The 20,137-nt window shown below is 40.6% G+C and overlaps 1 protein-coding gene across 3 annotated transcripts in view; it reads right to left on the reverse strand.

Moving 5' to 3' along the window:
- The window catches only part of TEK (TEK receptor tyrosine kinase), a 101,961-nt gene that overhangs the window by 56,401 nt on the left and 25,423 nt on the right, over positions 1-20,137 (reverse strand). For all 3 annotated transcript variants that reach the window (XM_036855847.1, XM_036855846.1, XM_036855845.1), the window contains exon 2: positions 3,036-3,347. In XM_036855847.1, the coding sequence (XP_036711742.1) occupies positions 3,036-3,347 (312 nt within the window). The remainder of the gene's footprint in view (positions 1-3,035; positions 3,348-20,137) is intronic.

Raw genomic sequence — 20,137 nt, forward strand, 5'->3', positions numbered from 1 at the left:
ATAATGGCAATTACTGAACATTTACTGTGAGCCAGATAATGTTGGTGATTTCATTTGATTCTCAAATGTACGTGGTAAAGTCTCTATCCCCATTTATTTTTTCAAATGAGCCAACTATGACTTCAGGGAAGTAATTTGCGCTGGGTTATACCAGCGGTTGCAGAGCTAGGCTCAAACCCATGTCTGACTAACCTCCACTCCCGTATCTCTGTGCTCTAGGTTGCTTTTTGGGGTTTCAACTAGAGTTGTTGTACTTGATAAAACAAGTGCTCAGAATTGGGGTGGGTGGTTGAAGTAAGTGAGAGTGATATAGAGAGGGTAGTGCAATAAATACAGACTCTGAAGCCAGACCACTTGGCATTAAATCCTATTCCCACCATTTACAAACTGCTATTGTTATTATTATGTAAATTGTTCTGCAATGTCTCACTTTACAGCGAGCTTTCAGGAACCTATCTACTGTGTCAATCAAATCTTACACTCATGGGAGCTGGCTTCTTGCGTATACCATCTTACTCTTATTTAAAACCTAAGATGCTTTTGAAGATATTATTATACCCATTTCACAGATGATGAAAAATGAGACCAATAGAAGTTGAATAACTTGCTTAAGGCCATACAGCTGGTAAGTGGCAGAGAAAGAATTAAACTCAGGTGAATGTGAGTCTAAAAGCCATCTTCTCTTCACTGTTCCTAACTATCCATGCCTATCTTAGCCTCATTTAACTGAACTTAAACTATGCTTTACCTGTGCTGACCTGGACTCTCACGTTGGAGGGATCATTACGGTTGGTTTTTGACTCCCAATATTCTGTTTTAATTTGCTCTATGGATTCTTATTTATACATTTTCAGGACAGCCCAGAAAGGGCACTTCTCATGTCAATCCTGTGAGACCACTGGGGCACAAATCTCAGATCATCTTCATTCAGAATGTGGGCATATCAGCAGAAGGACATAACTCTTTACACAAGTCAGATCCCAAATGACACATGTGAAAAATAACAGAGCCGACTTTTCAGCCACGATAGCTTTGGCACACCTCACATCCCTTTGTTCAACCTCTCTTCCCTCACCAGAGAGCTGCATTCCTGGGAATTTCTGTTGTGCACTTTTCCCACTCGCCTGATGCCATTTAAAGGTGAATGTTATAGTTTTGCTAAGAGGGCCTTTTCCCTCATTTGTGATGAATAATGATTTTATCACTTTGATCTTAAAATGAGCTTGCTGCCTTCAAATTTTTAAATTACCGCCATTAGCAAATTCAAAGAAATATTTTCAGGTAGACCCCAGCTAAGGGCTGACTCTAACCCCTTGCTACTCAAAGTATGGTCCTCAGCGCAGGAACATCTTATCCCCTGGAACCTTGTTAGAAATGCAGAATCTCAGGACTCTCCCCAAGGATCTACTGACTCAGAGTCTGCATTTTAACAAGACCCTTTGGGTGATTTTATAAGCATTTTTAACCTTGAGAAGCAGTAATCTAAAAAACCTACAGACTCCTATATAAAAAGCTGACAATCAGAAATGTGCAGAGGTGCATTATTTATCTGGATCAGTTTTACAATTAAAAATCAGATCCTAAAGAGCTCACAGTGTCATTGTCTCATGAAATGACACATCCTCAGTCCACAGTCTCGTGTGGTTATGATGATGTTAATTTGGTGAGGACCCCTTCATTTTAGTTATAACCAACCCAGAGACAGGGACTGAGGGTGAGGGGCCAGATCATTTCCATCAGAACAAGGAGAGGTCATTTCTGCTGGAATCTGTACCTTCTTCCCAGTAGATAGCATCAAGAGCACCAGAAGTCTACCTGCCTGTCCAAACTTGGGAGCCTTAGGGCAGAACAGAGTCATTAAATAATGTTTACAATGACATCTCCTCCAACTGCCATGAGTTTGGTGGACTGGCCTAAAGATACAGCTTAGGACCCACTTCTATTTTGGGAGAAAGGTTCCATCACATCACTGCTTTGTGAGGCATAGAAAGGAGTAGTACTCTTCCTTTGCAGAAGGCTCTCAAGGTCCTCCTTCAAAAGTTCTGGTGTTCTGTGAGCTGGGCCTGGGTACTCAACTTCTAAAATTAAATCATGTAGCTTTAAAAAAAGGGCCCCAATTCTTCATCCCTCCCTGTATCCATACTCTTGGCCATGTAATTGTGTAATACCCTCCCATTCTGACTTTAGGCTCAGCTGTTTGACTTGTTTTGGGCGATAAAAGTGAGGCAGAAGTGAGAGTATACAGTACTAAGGCTAGGTTTCAAGAAGCCTCGTGTGCTTCCGCTTGCTCTCTTGCACCCCTGCTGTCTCCATGAGAACATATCTATATTAGCCTGCTAACAGATAACAGTCACGTGGAACAGAGCCAAGGTAGCCCAACCAAGGCCAGCCTAATAAGCCTATAGCCAGCCAATATCCATACACATGAGAAAGCTGCCCAGTCAAGATCAGTAAAGCCACCTCATCAACCCAGCTGATTTAGACTCACAAGCTATGAATGCTTATCATTGTATGCCACCGTGGTTTTGGTTGTGTGTTACACAGCATTACTATGTCGATAGATAACCACGATACCAAGTAACTAATTAAATTGAGTTATTGAGAGATGTTCCCTTAATTTTTTATTTCCACCATATTTTTCCTCTGAAAACATTAACTTCTGTTAAGAATACTCAGAGGCAAAGAAAACAAATAAAGAATGAAATGAAAAATCAACGAGAAAACTCAAAATAGCCCATAGTTTGGCGGTGGGCACTTGTCTTCATTGCTGTGAATCATATTATATACACGTAACATGTTCATATCTCCATCAGGACCATGGAGCCCTTAGTAGAACATGTGATATATTTCATTTCATCTCATGAACTAGGCACAAGGTCTAGTGAAAGGATTGTATGTAAGGGAGTTGGACTAGATGATCTCTTATCTCTAATGCTCTCAGGCAGCTCATACCCAGCCTGAGTGAGCAGCTGCCAAGAAGAGGCAGGTGTGTGTCTCAGTGGACCTCACCTGCCCACAACCAAGGGGCATGTTACCTTGTTGGCGCATCTTCATGGTCCGTATCCTTATTGCCTCTCCTCGAACTCGCCCTTCACAGAAATAAGCACCATTGATTTTACTAGCCTTTTCTCTCTTCCAAACAACTTTTTTAGCCCATTCTCTGGTTGCATCTTGAGTAACTTCCAGTGGATCCTGGTGCTGGTTCATTAAGGCTTCAAAGTCCCTTCCTATGATGATGGGCTCATGGGGGCGCCATCCAGAGGCGATGCAGGTGAGGGATGTCTCTGCGTCAGACACGAGAGGTAGGGAATTGATCAATATCAGGTCCATGGCACCGTCCACTGTTGCTAAAAGGAAAAGAGGGAACATAATATATGAGGAAGGTTATTAACATGGCCCCACAGGATAAGCTAGTGTTTACAAAGCCTTGTCTAAAAATAACTGTGTGAGCAGTCTTTCTAAAATGCTACTCTGATCATGTGCCTATCTCTCATTGGACAAAATCCAAAACTCTTTACCATGGCATCAAGACTCTTCATCACCTAGACCCTGCTAACCACTCCTGCCCCATTGCACGCCCTATCTGTAATGGACTATCAGTTATTCTCCATTCCCAAAACAAGATGTGCACTAGGTGTCTTTACGCATTACAGTGCCTGAGACATAGTTAAGTATTCAGTAAGTGTTTGCTGAATTGAGACAAATTCATGATAATGGCATTATTATCATTATCATGAACTGAATAAATATCATTATTTATCATTAATTATTGATCAATTAATGATAATGTGGTTCTACCCCAATAATAAAGTACTCTAAAGAAATATGTCAATGACATACACCATATGCTAACTTTATAGACTCTCATCATTATCAAAGTATTGCCTGATTCCACATTAAATTCCGCAAGGTAAGGGAGGGACTGAGTGAAGTCTACATTTCCCTCTGACCCTCATCTTTGACATGAGCCTAGTAAGACCTGTCTTGCAGAATTCTTGTAAAGATTAAATGAGATAAACTACATAACCTGCCAGGCACTGTGTCTGCAATATACAGGGTACTCAATGACCATTATTTCATTTCTCTTTATTCTGTTTTCTGAACACCTAGCCCCAAATCTCAAATCTTCCCAAATGTAAAAACAAAATCCTACCTGACTTTTAAGATTTATTTCCGAAGTCATAAAGCACATTTACAAAAAGAAAACCCTCTCATTTCACTTTCTCTCTCTCCCTCTCCCTCTTTCCCTTTCTCTTCTCATTTCCAAAGTTTCAAAGATAAGCAAATGGAATCTGTGCCTATTCTCTCCTCTTGGTGAATGTGGAAATACCAGGGATGGAGGTTGTTTCCTGGTTCCAGTGATGGTTGATTCTCAAGTCTACGTAAAATGATCAGGAGACTGGGAAGGTCAAGCACAGCGGGTGACGAGGGATACTGGAGTCTCAGGGACCTTATGTAGATGTAAAGTGATTCAAGTAGGTTCCATGTTATCTCATTTAATATTCATCAAATTCTCTCCTGGGAGTATGCGCCATTATCTCATTTTTAAATATAAAGAAATTAGGGCTCATAAGATTCAGTAGCTTATTCTATCTTCCACAGCTATTGAAGTCAGAGCTGGAATTCAAATTCTCACTGGTCTTTCAGTTTCTTAGCTATACCATGCCCTTTCCTACCTCAAAACCTTTGGACATGCTGATCCTTGTGCCTGGAATGCTCTTTTCCACTCTTTGCGTGGCTAATTTCTCTCATCCTTTGGGGTCTTAGCTTAAATGCCTGTCTCATGGAGGTCTTCTTTACCTATCTTATCTACAATATCTACACACTCTCATCCCACCACCCTCAATTCAGCCTCCTATTTGTTTCCTTCATAAAGATTACCACAACCTGTGATTATTTTATTTGATCTCTCTCCTCCTAGATGATACATTCCATTAGGATGAGAATTGAAGCTGTTTTATTTGCATTGATTTACATAGGAATATTCTGCCTATTCTCAGCATATAGAGGACTCAGTAAATATTTGTTGGCTAGATGGATGCATGGATGGACAGATGGACAAATTTTATACCAGATCTAATTCAATTTCACCAATTCACTTGGCTCCCACTTGTTGAAAAATGAGGTTAAAAATGAAAGTTCTCTTCTATTTACAATAGCCAAGACATGGAAACAACCTAAATGTCCACTGACAGATGAATGGATAAAGAAGATGTGATATATATATACACATACCCCATGGAATATTGCTCAGCCATAGAAAATGAAATAATGCCATTTGCAGCAACATGGATAGACCTAGAGATTATCATATTAAGTGAAGTAAGTGAGAAAGAGACAAATACCATATGATATCACTTATATGTGGAATCTGAAATGTGACCCAAATGAACCAGTCTATGAAACAGAAACAGACTTGTGGTTGCCAAGGGGGAGGGGCGGTGGGGAAGGGAAGGATTGGGAGTTTGGGGTTAGCAGCTGCAAACTATTATGTACAGGATGGATAAACAACTGTATAGCACAGGGGACTATATTCAATATCTTGTGATAAACCATAATGGAAAAGAATATGAAAAAGAATATATGTATGTATAACCGAATCACTTCGCTGTACAGCAGAAATTAACACAACATTGTAAACCAACTATACTTCAATAAAATTTTTTTAAAAAATGAAAGTGCTCTTCTGAGTCTAAACTGACCCCTTTGCCCATATTTACAAGACTGTTTTGATAATTACTGAGTTTATTGGGGGGGCGGGGAGCAAATGTTATGCTTTTACAAAATGCTATAGAAAGGTGATCAGTGGTTGCTGAGGGTTTGGAGCTGACTGGTATTCATTTACCAGACCTACTTATGCCAAGCACTGTGCCTGCCATGAAGTCCTCATACAATTTGTTTTCGATGGCACTTGCCAATGTTTGATGTATACAGTGATGTTTTGAGGATGATCCTATTAGGAGTTACATTTTTATCTGATTCACTAAGAAGAATTTCAAAGTCAAGTCTTAATGTAAGTAGGAGTTGGTGTTGCAATATTTTTCTTGTAATATTAACTCAGTACGCTGAGGGAAGAAATCTTGGGTAGAATGGGTTCCCAAGCCTGACCCTCAAGCATCTATCTTGCTTCTAGCCTCATTGGTTTAACTTTAGGATTTCAAGAGAGGGAACAGAGGTTATGATAAGAAAAGCATCACAAGAGAGAATGAGCTAGGAAACATAGCGGTGGAATTACAGCCTCCAAAAATAACACCAGAGCACAGTTACCCGTCCACACACACACACACACACACATCCAGCCCTGCCTCTGAGTAAGCACCACCTCATCTCCCACACTCACTCCTTCCAGGCATGTTCCCAGAGAGAGTCATCAAGAGGAAGGAAACACTGTAATTCTTTCAGCTCCAGTGGGATCCACCCCCATTTCTAGGGCCAGCTGAGTGATTTGCCAAAACCAAGGGCTCTGCTCTGAACTCACCGAACTGCATTAGCACTGGCCGTGGTTGATTTAATGACTTTAGGAAATAATAGAAAAAGCAGTTGATTTGAAAAGACAACCACACTGCATCTGTAAATTATTTCTAGGTATGGGTCTAGTTTCTTTTTTCCTTTTGTTCCTCCCAGCTCTCTCCCTTTACTTTCAGGGGTAGAAAGGGAAACTGTATACTCTGAGAGTCTGGATTTGACTACACTTTGCTACCCTTATTCAGCAGGTCAGTTACAGGAAGCACTCTTCCACCCGTGAGTTCTCTGTCCTTTGTACTGCCACTTACAATAAAATATCAGAAGAATTTTGTACATGAGTTTTAGATACAGGAAGAAATACTTACCACGTTCCTGGAATGAATTTTAAAAATCATCTGTTTAGCTTTCCTAAAACAAGAATCAGTATTTGTTCTTGTTTGCATATGCCCCAGGGAATTTCTGGAAGGTGATACAGGAAGCTAAGAACAAGGGTGACCCATTAGGGGAGAATGAGGTCACTGGGGTGACGATGACGGAGGAACACTTTTCACTGTATACGTAATGTATACAATGCTCTTGAACCACTGGAATATTATCTACACATAAAAATTAAATGTAAAAAAGTAAATGTTGGGGCTTCCCTGGTGGCGCAGTGGTTGAGAATCTGCCTGCCAATGCAGGGGACACAGGTTCGAGCCCTGGTCTGGGAAGATCCCACATGCCGCGGAGCAACTGGGCCCGTGAGCCACAATTACTGAGCCTGCGCGTCTGGAGCCTGTGCTCCGCAACAAGAGAGGCCGCGATAATGAGAAGCCCGCGCACTGCGATGAAGAGTGGCCCCCACTTGCCGCAACTACAGAAAGCCCTCGCACAGAAACGAAGACCCAACACAGCCATAAATAAATAAAATAAAGAAAGAAAGATACATGAAATTGCTAAAATTAAAAAAAAAAAAAAAGTAAATGTTAACTGCTCTTCCCTTAAAAAGGTGCATTTGTAAGGGAATCTAGAGCCAGAGAAATATATATGTCTCTCATCATTTACCCCTACACTCACTCCAACTCTTTTTGGATCACATCCATATAACGCATTTTTTTTTTCTCTCAACTTTGGACTAGTAATAAAAAATGTGACATCACTCCACAATGCTGAAAAAAAAATTGATTAAAATAAAATTTAAGAAAAGGGAGGAGGAGAGTGGCCAAACCTCACCTTTCAAAGAGAAGAGAGAAGCAGAGACCCTCCTGCCACAGGTACAATTGTAGCCTGTGGCTTCTCGAAAGGGTTCTGCTACTGGCACAGTGACAGGTGTAACTGCTACTGCGACTGATGCTACCCAGGAATCTGCTATGGGTGACATTTTCCTGAGAACAAATGCCAAGAGACAGAGCCCACCTGGGCTTGCACAGCTACCCATCCCCAAACCAGCACCTTTTCTTCCACTACAAAACTACCCTCTCCAAGTCCTGTCGCAGACAGGTTTTGAGTTGTTTCACTACAACCACAGCCTGAAGAGCTTGGATCAAATTCATTAATCAGTTCAATTCACACTTCTAACATCAAGACTAAGAGTCTGCTGTAAGTAAGATGCATATGGAATTTCATACCTCTTAACGTGTTTTGGGGATTGATATTATTTTTCCTCAGCAAAGATCTCACACAAACACTTTTCAATATTTGCATAAAAGTGTGTCTTGTTTGTAAGGAGATACCGGCCAATGTAGCACGGCATGCATCGGGTTAACAAATGACCGTTCATCACAGTTGAAGCATAACAATATCCTACAACATTGTTCTGCTCATTATGTTTTCTGTGTGCTGTACGGAACAGCATCTAACATTTCGCAGTAACATTTTCTCACTAAATCTCATTGTGGTGAACACAAAATGCTGCTTAAATCTTCTTTTTGTGTATAGATTTTCTTTTTTTTTAATTTTAGTAATTTTTTTTCTTTTTTTTTGGCTTCATTGGGTCTTAGTTGTGGCATGCGGGATCTTCATGGAGGCGCGCAGGCTTCTCTCTAGTTGGGGTGCGCAGGCTTCTCTTTAGTTGTGGTGTGTGGGTTTTCTCTCTCTCATTGAGGGGCGCCAGCTCAGTAGTTGCGGTGCGTGGACTTAGTTGCCCTGCGGCATGTGGGATCTTTTAGTTCCCTAACCAGGGATCGAACCCACGTTCCCTGCATTGGAAGGTGAATTCTTTACCACTGGAGCACCAGGGAAGTCCCTGCATATAGATTTTCTTATACTCACTATTGCTTCTGTAAAAATATAATAACACCCCCTGAGGAAACATAAAAATAAGAGAAATCCCCTAAGAAAGAACATAGAAAATGGACCAGGTGTGGTTGACAGGGACCAAAAATAAAACGGAGTCAGGCAGTCACGACAGACCTGGGACTGAGTCACGTAACTCTTTCTTAGAAAAACCACAAAAAAAACCCTATAAGGACTTCTGATTCTGCTAAAGTCCTACCTGGAAAAGCCCCTAATGAGAAGCTTGGATGACAGCCGATCATCTAAAACTTGTGGTCAGGCTTCAAGGGCCTTCCAGTTCCCTTATGACTCTCCCAACCATGGCTTCTGCAGCGTCCCTGGTTTGCAAACCTTGAGGACAACAAAACCGTCCTTTTGCTTCAAGATAACCCTGATTCTTTCCTGGGATTGATTTCTAATTTAGGATGACACTTTGAATAATGACCCATCATCTAAGACATGGAAATATCTTTCTTTAAAAACAGTCATAGAAAGGACTCTGGACCTAAATCTACACCCATGTAGTAGAACCAAACTGAATTAGAAATGAGAGACACAGTCATGCTTTTCAAACTGTGTTTCAAGGAGTTGTTATTTCTCATTTTCTAAAAAAGGTATTCCAGAACTTTCTGAGAGCGGCGGAGGTGAAATTAACAGAGCGCATTCCAGATGTCCCCACACACATACACACTCTCACTGAGCAGCTCAACTTTCATCTGTTTGTTTGGTATTTCGGCTCCACATAAATTTTCATTTGGGAGAAAGGAATTTGCTTAAATAAAACATAAAAGCTCAAAGGTCATCACTTTTAACAATTTTACTTTTACAGATGAAGAAAATGAAAGGTTAAATGAATAAATATCAATGAAAATACATGCCCCTGCCTCACAAGGTGCTGACTCCAATTAGTCTGCTGTGCCCCTCCATCCACATTCAAGTTCAGCACAGCTGCAGAGGCAAGTTCTGATTAACACAGCTCCCCAACCTTTGAAGCACTTGCCAGCTAAGAGGAAAAAGCAGGTTAAATTACTGCAAAGTGGGGCTATTCCCTTGTGCTTCTTATTACCTCAGAATTGTGGTGTTGGGTGGAGTTTCACTAATATGTGTTTGGAATAAGGTATCACATCTTCGGAACGACTGTCTGTATGATTTCTTGGAAGTTTGGTATTGACTATGTTTCAAATTTTTCCAAAGTGTCCTTGGTTGTCTCACCTTCGTAACAGCAGCAGATTATCTTAGAATTCTAAATATGTAAAATGACAATGAGCACTACCTTGGCCAAAAGTATTTTTGAAATCAGGGGATTGGCAATGAACTGATAAGGTCTTGGCCAAAAGCATTTCTGAAATCAAGGCCCTGACAATGAGCAAAGAAGCAAAGACATCCCCAAAACTATCCAAGATTATTTGGTGGAACTGTTTGGATTTTAGTTTAGTTATTTTTTATGGTGTCCAGAAAAGGAGAATTCTCTTCAGTTTAAAAAAAAAAAAAAACTCATTAAATTATTTATATGTCTACTCATCCATTAACAAATTTATTGAGCACCTCCCATGTGCTAAGGTACTGTATTTGACCCTGGAGACACAACAATGAATAAAACAGATCTGATCTCAACCTGTATGTAACTTACAGGCAAATGTGGAAGACAGACATGGCAAACCAATCACATAAATAAATATAACACTGGAACCATGATAGGTACCATGAGAGAGAATTATAAGGTGCTATGGGATAGCATGACAGTGAACTTAATCAAACTTGGCTGGTGTGGAGAAATGGTTTATGAATCAATTAAGGCTCCCTGAGGAAGCGACATTTGGCCTGAAGGAGAGTTGGAATTACCAGGACAAAGCGAAAGGGATATGAGAAGAAAGTCAGGAAAGTTTTCCCCCAAAGGTTAACTACTGAGCAGGATTTTGAAGAATGAGTAAGTGTTTAATAGGACTCACCACTAGAATGTTCTCTCTTGGTTAATGTCAACATCCTAAAGTTGACACTAATTTCTTTTTATTGGATTCTAAGAACTACTGGCACCATTTCTATGTGTCAACTCTATGTGAAAGTATTTTTCGCGTCTCCTCTCCCTTCTTGTGTCCCCAGAAGAAATCCTGTTCCCAGGCATGTTTCCAATATTTTAATCTTTTGTTTGTTTGTTTGTTTGTTTCCAGGATACTTTTATGTATGTAATAAGTATGTGAGCAATAATTTCATCCTCAAATTTCCTTCCAAGAAGATAGTGGGCAATTAACGAGAAGATACCAACATGCACAAGCCTGGAAATAACCAAAGGAAGTTGCTAACTTTTTACATGCACGGTTGGGAGTTAGACAAGGACACCCTTGATATGACTAGGCTGGGTCTCTCTAACAACAAACTGCTCTCACTCAGAAGTTGCGCCAAGCCTGTCTGCCCCAAGGGCATGCCCATTTCCCATCCCCGCCTCCCTGACAAACAGGACCCTCGTCCGCCTGCTGGAGGAGACAGCATCCCACCCCACCCGCTCCGTGAACGCCAGAAATTTTCCATCCAGGATAAATACCGCATGTTCTAGTTAGAACATCAGAATTGCCACCAGTCAGTTAGCAAGCAAGTTTTTATTTTATACGGGAGTAGACATGGCATCCACAGAGTAAGACTTCACTAAACGCCCAGCACATACGCACACTTACATGCAAAACTCCATTTCTGTAAGGTGGGGCTGGAGGAGGCATGGCACCATCAAATCAAGGATTGTTTAAACTGGAAAAGACTTTAGAGATTGCCTGGTGCAAGCCTCACACTTTATAAAGGGCAAACTGAGGCCCATGGAGAAGAGACTGGCCAGTGGTCACACAAAGGCTAATGGCAAAGCAGGCCCTCAAGTGTGAATTTCTCCCCAGGGCCTTTTCTGTCACCCCAGGGTAGCAGGGTAAATGGACAATCCTCTAATGTGAGGGAATTTGGAATGTTCATCATTTTGACAGGATGGTACCTGAAGAATCCTGGAGCTTGGCAGAAACTGGGCCAAGAGAGAAAAGACATTGAGGAGAGGCAGCCAAAAAGCTGGGAAGGGTACAGGACGGAGAGAGTGGGAATTCCCAGAAATGAGGTTTGCCCACCTCATAAATCCCCCCAAGCCTTACGATGCTGCCTTATAATCTTTCCTATCATTTCGCCCCGAGAGAGGGATGCTCTCTAATTGAATCGTATTCGTCCATTGCCAGCAAATTTATCTGGTGTGAGAGGAATCCATCTTTGGAGCCAGACCACCTTCTCCTTCTGGGTTCTTCTGCTTCAATCACTTGCCAAGTTCCCTTCTCCCTTCTGCTGCCAAAAGATGTGCACAGACGTACACACTCACCCCCACAACCGAATATCTCTATCGTCCAAGACAGCATTCAACAAGCTCTTTAACTCCTAAGTTCCCTGTTCTCCAGATCCCAATAAGGAAGGCAATTTGGGTTGATTTGCTTGCACGAAAAAAGAGAATAAGAATAGCTTAAAGTGACAACTCTGAGAACTATCAGAAGAGCAAACCAAAGAAGTGAGTCTGTAGTGGGAGAAGTTCAGGACCATGATCGTTTCTAAGAAGAGAATGACAAAGAAAGAGGGCTAGCGTTCTCAGCAGGCTTCAGATTATACCATGTCAGGAAGAAAGCTAACATTGTTTATTATAGACTATGTAATAGGTCCTATGCAAGGTGTCTTACAACCTTTGTGCGCTTGAATTCTTTGTGCCCTTGAAGGAAGGGATTTATATTCCATTTTATAGGTTAAAAAAAGAAACTCACAGATGTTCTGTAACACGCCCAGCGACAGACAAATAGAATTTGAACCCATGTCTCACTAGGTTCCATTACCAGTCACAATGCTTCACTCTAAACACCACAAGAGAATTCTGTTTTGCCCTTTGTCCACTATTGTATCTCTAACAATTAGCACAGTGCCTGGCATATAACAGCTATTCAATAAGCGCTGATGAAGGAATAAATAAATAAATGAATAAATAAATAAATAAGCAAGCAAGCAAGCCTGGCCTTCGATGAGTGAATTTATTTAATAAGCACTTACTTAATAAGTACTATGAGCTGGGCCCTATGCTGCCTTCTGTGGATGAAGAAAAGAATAAAATATGGTTTCTGCCTTCAAGAAGCTTACAGTCTGGTCATCCAAAGGCATGAATATACACAAATCCATAAAGGAAAACATTGCCAGATTGCACTATAGAAAACGCCAAAATCTTTTATAAAATAAATAGCTAACTGCAGTAGATTGAAATATAATGGTCACAATAATTTGCATTTCCTTCCATTGAGAAGTGAAATCTACTTCTTTACCCCTTGAATCTAGGCTTGGCCATGAGACTATCCTTGATCAATGAAACATTAGCAAATGTGACAAAAACAGAGGCTTTAAAAGTGCTTTTCCCCTGGGCCTGCCCCCTCCTACTGCTCTGTGGGACCCTGAGACCACCATGAAGAAAAGCCCAGTCTAATCCACTGGAGGATGAGAGACCACATGATACAGACATGAACCATTCCAGCTGAGGCCCAATAGACCAACTGCCAGATATGTGCATTAACCATCCTAGACCATCCAGCCCCAGCCAAGCCATCAGCTGACTACAGAGATGAGCCAATCCAGCCTAGATCAAAGAACTTTGCAGCTGACCCACAGAATCTAAGATATAATAAGTGTTTGCTGTTTCACCATTACGTTTTCAGATGACTTGTTACTCAACAAAAATTAACTGATACAATAATTACAATATGAAATGATAATTAACTTGACTACAAATCCAAAACACAAACTAAAAGGACATCTCATTATTTGTCTATCAAATTAACTAATAATAGAGAGGATCATAATATCCAGTGCTAGCAGATAAACAGGAAGGTCTACACCGTTGGTGTAATTGATAAAAAGGCCAAATGGGAAAAATATTGTTATAGATAAAACTTAAAGAGTTAATATGTATAATACATAAGTAAAGTCTATAAATTAATAAATCAGTAGTAATTCACAGAGGAAGATACACAAATAGGCAACTGTAGTAAATTGGAAAAAATAGTCACGATATTTCCAATATTCCTTGGAAATGCATTTCTGGGACATGCTTGCAAATCTACAGTTGTAAAGTTACATAAACGCTAACCCTAATTCATCACTTATTATATGTCAGGTACTTTTCCATGTGTGTAACATGTAATAACTTAATCCTCGTAGAACCTTATAGAATAGGCACTATGATTATCTTCATTTTACAGAAAAGGAGACTGAGACAAAAAGAGGTTAAATACTTGGTCATTGTCATACAAGTAATTAGTGGTAGAACTGAGATTCATATTTAGGCAGACTGATTTCAAAACCCACTCTTTTAATGATTAAACTATACACATATTACACCGGTTCATATCAAAAATGTATCTTCTAATATTTCAGTGAAGAAAGTTTAGTCTTTTCAACAATAGTGTCAGAACAACTGGACATCTATATGCCAAAAAAAAAAGAACCCTAAACTAAAACCTTCCACCTTGTACAAAAATTAAATGAAAATGGATCACGTAAAATGTAAAAATATAAAACTTTTGGGATATGGGAGAAAAATCTTCATGATGTTGGAGTTAGGCAGCGAGTTGTTAGCTATGACACCAAAAGTGTGATCTGTAAAGAAAAACGTTGATAAATTGGATTTTATCAAGATTTCAAACTTTGATCTATGAAAGACACTGTTAAAATCAAAATATAAACTACAGACTGAGAGAAAACATAGCTGACAAACAACTTACATCCAGAATATATCTTAAAACTCTCAAAACTTAACAGTAAGAAAACAAACAATTCAATTTTTTTAATGCGCAAAATATTAGAGACACTTCACCAAAGAAGATATGTGGATGGCAAATAAGTACACAGAAAGATGGTCAGTATCATTATCCACTGGCAAATGCTAATTAACACCATGTGAGATACCACTGCACACCTATTAGAAAGACTCAGAAAAACCCTGACAATACCAAGTGCTAGCTAGAATATGTAGCAACTGTAACTCAATCACTGCTGGTGGTATGTAAAATGGATGGTCCAGTCTCTGTGGAAAATGGTTTAATCTTTTTTTATAAAGTTAAATATACATTTATCACATCACCCGGCAATCCCACTCCTATGTATTTACCCTACAGAAATGAAAATTTATGTTCATACAGTGAATGTTTATAGCAGCTCCATTTATTCATAATCACCCCAAACTGGAGAAACCCAAATGTTCTTCAATAGACAAATGCATAAACAGCCTTTGTACATCCAGACAATGCAATACTACTCAGAAATAAAAAGGGGTAGACTATTAATACTTGCAACAATATGGCATTATGCTGAGTAAAAGAACCAATATAAAAAGGCTACATACCGTATGAATGCATTTATATAACATTCTGGAAAAGGTAAGCCTATAAGGACGAAGAACAGATGAGTGGTTGCCAGGGATTAGGAGTAGGAGAGATTTGACTAAAAAGGGCAGCACAAAAAAGATTTTAGGGGGTGATGGAATTGTTCTCTATTCTAACGTGGTGGCAGTTGCATTAAAACTCATAAAGCTGTACACACAACATAACTTAACTGTATATTCATTTTAAAAATTATGGTAAAAAGGTATCTTCCATAATTACCAATAAAAATATGCAAAAATATGGCAAGAATATTCACTGCAGCCTACAGCCTCAACTGGAAACAACACAAAGTTCATGGATGGGAGCATGGCTAAATAAATGATGGTTCATACATTTAATTGAATATTATGTTTGCGTGGAATTATACCTTTGATATATTAAGTGAAGAAAAGATGCAGAACAGTATGTTTGATCTCATTTTTGTCAAAATATTGAGAAAAACCTAGAAGTCACACACCAGTAGTGGTACTTCTGGCTAATGAAATTGCCAGGCTTAGGGATCAGGGGTGGGGTGAGGAGGAAGGCAGATGGTAATTTATTGTTTTACATATTTAGTATTGTCTATCTTTTGTAATATTAAAATGAAGACTTTTATTTATTATTAAAACACATGCAACTAATCAATCTAATGGCAGTTTTTTGCTTAATTATTGACACATCTGTCTCCTTCCTTAGACAGTGAGCTCCCTGAAGAAAAGACCTCTATTTTGTTCATCTCTAGCTCCTAGCACCAAGCACTGTGTTTGACAGACTGTGCATATTTTTAATATATTTAAGATGAATTTGAAGAATTCAACAGTAATTGAAAGTAGAACATCTTTTTTTTTCTTTTTGGAATTTTAATTATAAGTCCAAGAATGCTCCTTTGACTACATTTTGATATAAATTTTCTTGAAAAGATCTTTGTTTACTGACTCTTTTTTTAAATTAATTTTTATTGGAGTATAGTTGATTTACAATGTTGTGTTAGTTTCAGGTGTACAGCAAAGTGAATCAGTTATACATATACATATATCCACTCTTTTTTGGATTCTTTTCCTATATTGGTCATTACAGAGTATTGAGTAGAGTTCCCTGTGCTATACAGTAGGTTCTTATTAGTTATCTATTTTATATATAGTGAAAATAGTACATCTTAAACCCAGGTGATGATTCTGTGAATTGTTATTTGCCTGGCACCATCAACAGGATAGTGGAGTAGTTAAGAGCTTTGGTCTTGACGTTCTATCTCATTTTCCTCATCTGTAAAGTGGGAGAATAACCTCTAAATCATTGACTTTTTAAAATATTTATTTATTTATTTTGGGCTGTGTTGGGTCTTCGTTGCTGCACGCGGTCTTTCGCTAGTTGCGGCAAGCGGGGCCTACTCTTTGGTGTGGTGCGCAGGCTTCTCACTGCGGTGGCTTCTCTTGTTGCAGAGCACAGGGCTCTAGACACGTGAGCTTCAGTAGCTGTGGCACGCGGGTTCAGTAGTTGTGTCTCACAGGCTCTAGAGCACAGGCTCATCAGTTGTGGCACATGGGCTTAGTTGCTCCGCGGCGTGTAGGATCTTCTCGGGCCAGGGATCAAACCCGTGTCCTCTGCATTGGCAGGCAGATTCTTAACCACTGCACCACCAGGGAAGCCCTAAATCATTGACATTTGTGTAAAGGGCTATTTGTATTAGCATGACATGAAGCCAGTTCGATCAAGTGAATCTGTATGAAAATATGGTCTGTGTTAGCCCCAGAGGAGGGGTTTTTATTTTATTTTGTTTAATTTTTAAGTCATCTTGGAGCTAAGGCACCCACAGAAGGAAGAACCTCTAATGGCTTTGTGTCCTGCTGTGTGACCACCCTCCCACACACTTCAAACCCACATGAGCAGGAAACAGGCTGATCATGAGCTAAGGAAGATTCCCTGTGTTTCCTTCTAAAATCCTTTGATTGTTGCCCCCTTTCTTACAGGACTGACCTTAACAGGAAACCAAATCTCTGCACATGCAAGTGATTCTGGAAAAGCAGTTTCACAACCAGCTTGGTGGTGTGGAGGGAGCCTTGGAGAGAGAGATGAGTGGGCTACTGAGAGATGGACACAAGCCGTCACTCCATGGGCCTCTGCCAACTAACCCTCGGGAAGACCACTGACCTACCCCAAAGGCCTCCTGCTGTGTCCCTGGACCAGAGAACCTTCCTTACATTTTCTTCCTCATCTTTAAAAGTGAGAACTAGGGGCTTCCCTGGTGGCACAGTGGTTAAGAATCTGCCTGCCAATGCAGGGGTCATGGGTCCGAGCCCTGGTCCGGAAAGATGCCGCGGAGCAACTAAGCCCGTGCGCCACAACTACTGAGCCTGCGCTCTAGAGCCCGCGAGCCACAACTACTGAAGCCCGCGTGCCTAGAGCCCGTGCTCCACAACAAGAGAAGCCACCGCAATGAGAAGCCCGCGCACCGCAACGAAGAGTAGCCCCCGCTCGCCGCAACTAGAGAAAGCCTGAGCCCAGCCAAAAATAAATTAAACACAGCCAAAAATAAATTAAATAAATAAATAAATACATTTATTAAAAAAAAAATAAAAGCGAGAACTATACTCCAATAAAAATTTTTTTTAAAAAGTGACTCTCTGCACAGTCTATAGTTCTTACACTTTGCTTCACTTTACTCTTAGAGCAGGACAGTAGCTCTGCATTCTGAAGCATCACCCCCACCACTGACTAACCAATGGGGTCACGATCTTAACTCAGTAGTGAAAGAGGGCTCAGAGACCCTCTAGCCTCATTTCATTAAGTTTAGGAATTCCTTTATTACAATTCTGGAATCTGTTGTCCTCTGGGCATTACCTGAATTATTTCTGTGATTGGAACTCTCCTATTTGGGAAGCAGCTTGTGTGGTCATATTCCTTCCCCTCCATCCAAAAAAAAAAAAGAAAGAAAAAAAGAAAAAAATTCTTGCATACTTCCAAACTACAGATGCATTTGCCAGGTAGAATTCCAACTATAAAATTTATGTCAGTTTTTCCCCTATGGAACTGCAGGCCTGAATGTCTCAAGAGGTGCTAATCTATGTATCTTTGTTAAGAGAGGCTTCTTGAGAAACCCTGAGTATCATACTTAGTGTCATCTCCTTGGGCCGCAGTGGCAATGACATCATTTCAAACGTGTTGGGAGCTCTCCTCAAGGAATCGTCCTTGGAATCTGCACAAGCCATACTCCTTATCTGCATTGCATGAGCCCTCCTCCAATGCTTCCTTTATTTCCACGTCAACTGGCGAACACTTGCTTAGCCTCCAAGGCTTGGCTCATGCTCTCACACACCCTAGGGAGCCTCCCACATGCCACAGGGCAGAGGCTGTTGTCTTACAGACTGCACAGATATCCAGTAGGCATGGCAGTGTGACAGGCCACGATCCTACATACAGCAGCTGCCTGGGAGTTTATCATTCATGGCTCAGGAAAACAGTTTCTCCTTTATCTTCCCAAGTAGACAATCTAAGATCGACTGAGACTTTTCTGGCAGCAAGGAGACAGAGCCTGTCTGTGCAGTCACTTGAGGGAAAACAGTCCAAAAACATGAAAGCCAAGAGGGAATTTCATTACATGTTTGAGTCAGATACTCTTGGCATGGGCTGGGTCCATTTTCAAGTCAAAGTTAGTATAAAATGTAAACGTCATCGGGTAAGAGTCTCACTTTCTAAGCCCAAGACACGCTCCGTTTCTTCTCTTCATTGTGACAAGGGGTGCCCTTGGCCAGCTGCTCTCCAACCTCCTCCACCCAGCTCTGGGGCCATGGAGGTTACCTGTGATCCACTGGGTTCAGCTACAAGGGGGCTCCAGATGGAGAGAGGAGGGTGGTAGGTGAGTGTGATCAGGGTGTTTATTCTCCCAGGTCTCCACCGCCCCACTGAGCCATCTACAGAAGCCACAACCTGGTGGGGAGTCTTCTCATGCCACTGCTCTATCAGGGTTTGAGAACCACTCCTTTCCCTTGTACCTTCAGGTCTACACTCTCTTCAAGAATCGCTCATGTTTCAGTCGTTCCCTTTATGTAAATGAACTTTTGTGTTGACGTCTGAGAATTAACCAGATAAAACCATGCTTCCTGTGTCTTGGCAGGGAGACAGGAGCCCAGCTTGGTACCTGCTCCCCCGACCCTTGACACAGCTCCTCAGGCGCCTCCCTAGACAGGCTATTCCTTTAAGAAGCACAGTTCACAAATCATTGCTATCAAGTATTTGCTAGTTCTGCTTTTCAATAGCAGTGTGTCAGTTACACATAAATAATTCCTAAAATTATTAGTCATAATATAAGAGCTATAAATTATTAAGTACCTACCACCTTGTGGATACTTTAAATACATTGTTGTACCTCATTTTCACAATGACCATATGAATTAGTCATTTATATCTCATATCACAGATGAGGAAACCAACTTAGACAAAATAAGCAACAGTGATGACTAAATGAGATCTTAAATGTAAAACATCCGGAACAGTGTTAGAACTCGTGTCTTCCTTTTCCTTGATAGAGAGCTTGACACAGTAGGTTCTTCATATGTATGTACTGTTTGACTGAGTATACATTTGCCTTAGTACCTTGATCATCCCAGTAGAAAAGTGTAAGCCTATGAATCTTAAATAGCAGTTTTCCTTTGGATCTAATTTCCCATTCATCCTCCTTGCCAAGGCTCAGCAAGTGGCCATGGCCTTAGCCCAGAGATTATAGCTTGACCAGCACTATGGAAGACTCCATTTCCGTTTTCACAGTGATCTCACCAACTCCCAAGACTTCAGTTATCACCTGTTCCAAGTCTTGGTCTCTAGTTCCAACCTCTTCCCAGCTATAAAACACATTATAAACAGGCCTCCTGCTCACCTAGGTAGGCGTCTCAACTGCCATATGTCTAGAATGAACTCGGCATCTTCCCCTCTCTTCACCTTCTCTCTTTCCTGATCTCTTAAGTCTCCACCTTTCTAACCACAGATGCTTGAAAACTCTGAGTTATTGTCAACAACTA

Source organism: Balaenoptera musculus, chromosome 6, assembly GCF_009873245.2.
Source record: "Balaenoptera musculus isolate JJ_BM4_2016_0621 chromosome 6, mBalMus1.pri.v3, whole genome shotgun sequence".
Taxonomy (NCBI): Eukaryota; Metazoa; Chordata; class Mammalia; order Artiodactyla; family Balaenopteridae; genus Balaenoptera; species Balaenoptera musculus.